The sequence below is a fragment of the Mesitornis unicolor genome, unplaced genomic scaffold (assembly GCF_000695765.1).
Source record: "Mesitornis unicolor isolate BGI_N332 unplaced genomic scaffold, ASM69576v1 scaffold7451, whole genome shotgun sequence".
In the NCBI taxonomy this organism is placed as follows: Eukaryota; Metazoa; Chordata; class Aves; order Mesitornithiformes; family Mesitornithidae; genus Mesitornis; species Mesitornis unicolor.
In genome coordinates, this window is record NW_010161614.1 from 3,880 (window position 1) to 12,078 (window position 8,199).

Genomic DNA, 8,199 nt, shown 5'->3' on the forward strand with positions numbered 1-8,199 from the left:
ATGTGCTGCTCTGGGGTTCATGGGGCTGCTGTCAGAATGATGTGTTCTTTGTAATCCTTGGAATAATGCAGCTTGAGAAGATGCTAGAAAGGTCCCTGATATCCTATGGCTTTTAGTGTCTATGCTGAAGTCCATTAAAATAATGAAGAGATTCCAGTCTTAATGAGATTTGAGAAGTCAGATTGGTTTTTGAATGTAAACCAGAGTACTTCAATACTTGATCAATGAATCAGCAAGTCTTCTTTTATACTTTATGTATGAGACCTGTTTGTGTTACAGTATGATACACTGCAAATGTCAGGTCTGCTTGTATCTAATTATTAAGGCACCTGAAGGGAAAGCAATATATTTGTTTATCACTGGAGATAAATTCAGGAACACTGGTAGTGTTATAGTATACTGTAGGCCTAGTACCTTTATAGCAGATGTTAGACATCATAATTCAGCATAAAATCGACTCTAAGGCATATGAATGCTACACTTTATAGTTTAAGATTAAGTAAACAGCTGTAGTTCACAGTTTATCTTTTACTTTGAAAGAATACAAGAATAAAGCAACAACAAAAAAGTAAATGCAGCAATGCAGATGTCTTTTATTCTGTGATATGTATAGCCAATAAACATTTATTTCCTAGCAGCAAAACTGGTGGGTTTTTTTCAGATCTCTCAAAACAAGAATACTGAAAATGTGGCATTAGAGTTCTCAAATACTGATAAAAGTTTTAGGCTATCACTTTTGGCTGAACCTTTTATACGTAGTTTTCACTAGTTTGTAGGGTTTTATTGAGAGGAGAGGAAAAAAAACAACCCAGAACTCTTAGATGGGAAAACAAAGGGAAGGAGGAAGATAGTGCCTCATCAATTCTAACATCAACAAAACAGTTTAGCAGATTAGTAATAATATTTGTCTACAGTCCAATTTCTCCTGTCTACTTTGAATCTTACAACTGCATGCCAGAATAAACCTTTCTAAATGCCTGTGTTTGAGTTTTTGATAGAACTTAGATTCAATAAACCATGGATAAGAATCTCTTTCCATGTGCATGTAAATTATCCTCTGTGCTTCATCAAAACAGAACTGTGTTGGCTCTTGAATATTCCTTATAATTGTTTTCCTCGCAGGACTGTCAATGTTAATCTGAAACAGAAGACATTGTTACTTAAATGTCCCTGAATGCATGCAAAGGAAGAGTAAGGAAGATTGAATTTAGGGGACCTGTACTGAGTGTCTTTTCTATCTTTTTATATACTCTCCAATTTAACATCAGCATCAAAAACATTGATTATGTCAGAATGGATTTCTCCTTATAATGCCAGAAAATGGTGTTTTACCGATTTGCTCCTCTTTTTGCTCTTGTTTGATTTAGTAAGAGATACGTTAGTGGCTGGATGGGGAGCTTGGTCCCTGGAGCTCCCTTGAATGTGTGTGATTTAAGCAGATGAAGAAGTCCTGAGGATATGGTTTGCATGGAGTAGCTGAAAGGTGCTGACATACAACTGCTCTTTCTTCTGCTAAGAGTTGTTCCTAGAGCTAGGAATAGATCCCTGAAGAGGAAGCCTGACTTCTCATTTGTAATGAGTCCAAGTGCCTGGAGGTGCACAGTACCAGTGAAAACCAATTGCTAAAATTGCAATGATATCTGAGAAGATAAAACTGAACCCGTATACCAAGACTGTTTAGGAAAAGTTTTGATTCCTAGAAGACTTCTGCTGCAATCCAGGGTTTGAAGCAAATAAATTGAAGCTCTGTGGGTATGTAAGAGTAGAAATGAAAGTATACCAAATAAAATGGGGAAATTCTGATAATCCATTAGTTCATGATGAATTAAATTTTTTCTTTTTAGCTTGACTTTGTTAGTTTTGAGAGTAGATTTCTAAAGATGTGAAGGTAGTGCTGATGTCTTTCATTGGTTGGGATTTTGCTCTTCTAGAGAAGTCTTTTGAGTTACACCTTTTAAATGCTTCTGAAATATGAATATAATCAGTTTAAAAATCTCATGAGCGACTACCTTTTTAGAGCAGTACCTAGTTCTTGTGTTAAAAGTGAATATCAAGAAAATGTGAAATCAGTGTTTCCTGAAGACCTAGAAACCAGACAGCAAATACCAAGATTCAAATACATACTATTTTAGGAAAAAAAAATTACATGGCTTATTTTTAACTGTTTTGATTTAAGCTCTTGCTTTTGTTTAATGAATTTGTGGTTGGCAATACTGACATTTCTCTTTTGGAAATGGAATTGTCGTGTTGCATTTTCTATTGCTACACATGCTAAAAATAAAATGAAGCAGAGAAAGACAGAAAAATGCATTGTTTTTCCAATCAGGATTTAAAACCAACAGAGGGAACTTTCAAATTTCTTCAAGTTTTGAATCACTGGGAGTGGGTTAGTAATTTAAAGCAGCAACTGCTCTTGGCCAGCATTTGGGAATCCAGCTGGTTTGATTTTTGGCTTGACCTTCAGTGTCAATAAGGAGGCTGCATTTTGAGATTCTATAATGGTTTTATTGTTATGCGTAAACCAGAAAATAATCTAGCCTGATTTTTCAGTTATGTCAGTCTGCCAGAGGCAGTGGCAGTAAAAGCCAGTATTAGCTTATTTTTGCAAAGACAGGAATAAGCAGGGATAGTTAAAGGTCATAGAATATGACTGGCTAAACAGGAAATTTTTGTATACCCACTTGTCAGGAAAAAAAATCACCCTCACACTTTTTACATACAGATTTGATCAGTTTTCCCTAAATCTTGTGCTACTGGAAGCAGAAAATAATTAATCTGTCTTTGAAACTTTTTTTAGCCCATTTTTACAAAGGTGACAGCACCGGGTAGAGTTTCTACTTCATTCATTTCTATTTGCTCTTTGCTTTCTATTTTGCTCCAGAGTGATATAGACATGTAGCAATGGCATAAGACAAATCTATTCAAGTTATATCAGTGGCCCCTGGATCAGATGCTAAAAAGAACAGAACAGATCCAAGAACTTGGTTCTTAATCTAGTTGTGCCTCCTGCTTTTGTCCTTGGCAGACATGGCTGAAGATTTGCTTACAGACAAGATGTGAAGGCAAGTATTAAAATTCTGGGTGCAAAAGAGTTTGCGGATGAATAGCAACAGTTTTCACTTCCTTTAATACAAGACATGCTAGGCATTTGTTGTTGCTTGTAATCAGCTACATTAGACATTAGGCATTTCTGTTACAGGAAATAAGGAGTTTGTGTTATCGTATGTCACCTCACTGGGAGCCTGGAGTTGAATGTAACTTGTAAAAAGTTTCCTGGCCACAGCAATCCTTTCCTCTGTGATGTGATCTTCTTATAAGCTTCACAAGCAAGCAAGAATTCTGTTTTCATCACTGTGCTGTGTCTTCAAGTAGGTCTTGTAGATCATAGGCCCATCTGTAAATATTTCACAAGCCAAATTTATTTATCATGTATATATGCATGACCTTTAAAGTCTTTGAAGTCTTTAGGGACGTTTACAAGGCAGTATAATTCTTGCTTGTACACCTATAAATATTCTTATTAGATTATGACAAAGAGGGGAATTAAACACAGTAACTCACCCTGGAGCCCTCCACTTCAATGGTGCCTTTTCCTGCATGTGCAGAGCTCCCTTTAACCTCAGTGGCCTTTCACTGTGCAGGGACAGAGCACTGAAAAGTTTGTTCTTCCTGGTCTGTGCGAACACTACCAAACATATCCAAAGACTGACAAGTATTTTTAAATTCCAGTTCTAGTTTTGTATAGAAGATATCCAAGTATTACCAAAAAATCATAATCATGATCTGAGTGAAAAATAAGACTTTTCCTTGATAAAAGTATTTGCGGAAAAAGCAATTAGCAAAAATAGGAGTTTTTTTTTCTTGTTGCTGTTATTGAGTGTGAAGTACAGCAGGTAAAATACTCTGTTCAGCAAATAAGTTGTTCTGCACCTAAGGATGTCATTGAAACACCTGGCAATGAAGTTTGACAGCTGCAATCAGTGGGATCTTGGCAAAAATTGAATTCCTGAGGCTGCCTTTTTGTCATGTCATTAGACTTGCTTTGTACAAGATTGGGCGATAGAGTTGCTAAAATGCCTCTAGCCAGGAGAACATTTACCACTTGGTGCTAGCACTTGAACAGGAATGGTGCTTGCAGTTTCAAGATCTATTTTCAGAATATAACCTACGATAGGCAAACACCTTGCCTACTTCTCAGAAATAGCTGCAATTCCATTGGCTTTAGAGTTTCTGGCTTTTCATGAGAGTTCAGCTTTGCAATTTCTGATGTTAAGCATTGAAATGAATTAAAAAACAATGAATAGTGCCATCTAAGTGCAGTGAACCAGGTATCTTAAGAAGATTGCATGCATGCCTGCTGCTTGTGCTATAATTTTGTCTCTTTTAAATGTTTTGTGTTATGCACTTTCTCTTTGTGCTTTCTCTGCAAACGGTAATGTACTATGTTTTTTGCTGTTAAAGAAAAATATTTTGCCATTAACATCTTCGTAGTTGTTACAAATTCTGTCTCATAATCTTCTTGCTCTTTGTAGTTTGTCTGTACTTTGAAAACAATGCCAGTCCTTAGGAATAAATTTTCAAGGTTTAGAGGTAGAGTGCTGTGATATAACCCTGTACAAGACATCTTTGTCAATATTAAATAAATAAATAAATAAATGAGCAATGATATTCCGGACTGCTGGCCATAAGAAAAATGTGGGAGAGCCCTGAATAAGGCAGAGGGATGCTGAAGAGGGAAATTTCAGATTTGCTGCTGCAACTACGGTTCTTCCCATAGCCAAGATGAGGGTGAGAGTTACCTTCCCTGGCATTGCACTGCACAGATGTACCATTAGCTATGGTGTCTTTGCCATACACATGATTTCCCAAGTCAACTTTTCTTTCACTTTCTTCTAAGATATGTTGCTATACACTGCTCCAAGTGGGCATATGGCAGATAAACCTTTCACTATTGTAAAGACACAACATGTCTTTACAAGAATTGCGTGTGATTGCAGAAATGTCAAGTTTGGGAAAGCCTTTACAGCATGCTGTGTTTATATTCAGTGTGATGCAAGCTAAGCATGTCATGCAAAGTTGTTTTTCATTAGTTGCATAGAAGAAAGCATACATTGTACTGCATGACTTATTGATTTTGCCTTGTGGGAACTTTTTTCAGTACTCCATCTGGTATACAAGCATACAATTACTTACATGTTATCAGCTTTTCAAAAGACTGAGACCGTTGTAGCACTTCCTCCAAAGACATCCTTTAAAAAAAAGGAGAAGGTTATTGTAGGATTAGCTGTGGTTCAAAGTATAAAAAATTAAATGAAATTGCATTCTTGAAAATCTGTCCCCTAATTTAAATAAGATTTGTAAGAATCTTACATTTAAAAAGATTTTTCTGGATGTCCTAGATCTTGTGCTTGCTATGCTGAAGCAAATATTCTTGCTCTAACAAATGGAGTTCCATCTCAAGCTGCTCCCATGTAATATGGCATTCACTTATTTAAATTGTGCTTAGGAGAATCACAAGGAAAGTACTAGTTTCCTAGATAGAAACTTCTTTGGGACAGGAATAATGTCACAGTTTGAAATGTTCATGTTTGTATTTATTAGCAAAGTATTTAAGGGCTCAAGATGTTATTGTAATATTTAAAGGCCTTTCACATCTAAGTTGACTTTTCAGCCAAGAGCTGAATATAAGCTCTGAGCGTAAGGCAAATAATGAAAGGTTAATACAATCTTAGCCAAAAGGGGCTTCCATCTCTCTCCAGTTGTTTACAGTGCAGTATGACACATTATCACTAATCTAGACAGTTCTTGAAGGCGACTAAAATCTGATTTCTTTTTTCATGTTTGCTCTTCTTAAGCAATAATTTCATAAGCTTGTAGGAGTTTCCTGCCCAATTCTGGGAAAGACTATGGAAGTAGTGAGGTGGGAGACTAAACACTTTAAGGAAAAACAAATGTTTGAGGGCCAATAGCTCCATTTAAGTGCATGTAGCTCCACTTACACCAACTGGTTTTCAAGCATTGCAGTTATAGGACATCAGTGCCAGTAACCTGGAAAAAATGCTTATGCTTATATTAGCAGAAGAAAACACAAGGGAAGTATTCCTGTGGGTGCTTTCAATTACAAGTCAGGCAAACCTGGGAGAAGATCTCTTCTAATTGAGTATTTTTTTTTTCATATTAGCTACAATTTTGACAACAGCTCCTTAGTATCTCAAAACTTTTTAAAATTTAAATTAAAAGTAAAATTGGATTTGGTATGTGTGCTGCATGATGCTTCATAGATTTCTGCTGCACAATAGCCATTATTAGCTTTGTAACTTTTTTAATTGGTGACCACATGTTTATTTTAACTTGATATAATTCGATTTCATGATTATTAAATCAAGCTTTCCTGATCAATCTTACCTGATTAGAGAAATATATACTAATAGAAATTTTACCACTGTCAAATTGTGGAGTCAATAATTCTTTGGTAACTCTTGCCCATAAAAGATTTTTTTTTCCCTTCTCATGAGCTACAGGTCACCTCTCTATAAACTCATGAAGCATGTGGTTATGGGGAGTGAGAATCTCTGGTCCTTTGAATGCTTTTTTCCTTAAGAGCTGCTTCTGAGTAATATTCACTGTTACTGACGCAGATAATTTTTCACTTCTGTCAGCAATAGCACTTGTATATAGAATGAGTGGCAATTGTCTGTCTCACTGAGCATCATCAGTAGGGCCATCTTATTTCCATTTCTGATTATTTGTCTTTAGCCTTAATCTGTGAAGCATAAAGAATGCTGCCTGATGGGGGAGCTGACACAGAGGAACACCTTTTTACCTTTTTACTTTCCTTTTAAAATCAAGAAAATACAAAAGGCAGTAGTGGCAATGTGAATGTGTTATTAGGATCTGGATTAATGCCACTTCATAGCTGCTGTGCTGACAGTAAACTTTTGGCTGCATTGATTTGCAATATGACTGAATTTGATGAAGAACATATATTACACTGAAAAAAACTGAATATTTTCTGAAAATAACTAAGGCTTTATAGCTGGGACTCCAAAGATGAAATTGGAAAATGCTGTTGTAGTGTCTTGTGGGAGCTATCATTCACTTATTTTACCCACTATGGTGTAAGGGGCTTCCCTGGCCACTGCTGTGTAGGAGAGAAGTCCTTGTGCAGGAGACACTTTTGGTAAATTCTGTCTGGATTTCTGCCACTTCACCCACATGACAGTTTCAGGAGTCATCAGACACACCTCAGTATTGCTATGGAGGACACATTTTTCTCTTATCAATACCATGTATGATCTGAGAGCAGCTTGCAGGCGTGTTGGATGGAAGCATTACCTCAGTGTGACGCACTGACCAAAATTCTGGCTGTGGTTGGCCTCCACTGAGCCTGGTGGCAGCTGACAACTTGCAGGAGGCACTTGGCTAAGTCCCTTATCCACCACAGGTGTATTAAACATTTGCCAACAATCTGAATTATTTCAAAGGATTGACCCAAGGTATTTGACCTAGCAATTCTTCACAGACCCAAATCTGGACTTAATCCAGGCACTAGTTTAGGTCTATACTTATTTAATTTAAAACAAGTTCCCAATGGAATATACCCTCCTTCCCCTAGAGAAATGCCAGTTTACACTTCATGTACTGTGAAGGAATTGGCTATATGAAGGTGGTCAGTCAGGGCAGTTGTGAAGATGTTGCACTATTTTGCATGATCTTAAGCTTGCAAAGAAAACTTCCACTGTGGATTTTGGGATTTTTGTCTCTCCTACTCAGACAGCTGCATGTACTGCAGAACGTAAGAATCTTATTGTTACTTAGAACTGATCTTGTTTTCTTCTGCTCTGAATATCTTGCAAAGCCAGAAAGCATCTGGACTCATTCTCCTAAAGATGGAAAAATATGTGAGTTTTAAACCTGCTGTGCTCAGTTCTGGCCATCTTAAATTCCATTTATAATTCAGTCTCCATATAGCAGTGCTACCAGTTCTAGCAGTATTCTTATTTTATGCATCTAATCTTTATCTATGAGTCATGGCTGAAGCATTTGACCAAAATAAATATGTTTTTATAACATGCAAGAACTTAAAAAAAAATTTAAAATATCAAGCAGTCCAATGGATATCTCTTAAGGGAAAAATGGAAGTGTTAATAATTTTTCCTCTTTACTTCTCCAGTTGTGAAAAGAGATTACAAGTTTGAG

At 36.5% G+C, this 8,199-nt stretch overlaps 1 protein-coding gene across 1 annotated transcript; it reads right to left on the minus strand.

Annotated features, from left to right (window-relative positions):
• Positions 1–945: 945 nt before the first annotated feature.
• On the minus strand, positions 946–7,879 carry RGS13 (regulator of G-protein signaling 13; the record flags this gene model as incomplete). The annotated part of the gene is given in 6 exon segments (XM_010193379.1): positions 946–1,138; positions 3,231–3,292; positions 3,295–3,341; positions 3,343–3,394; positions 5,176–5,249; positions 7,815–7,879. Coding segments are annotated over 6 exon segments (493 nt in total), but the record flags the coding sequence as incomplete, so codon positions are not given.
• Between the last annotated feature and the right edge of the window lie 320 nt (positions 7,880–8,199).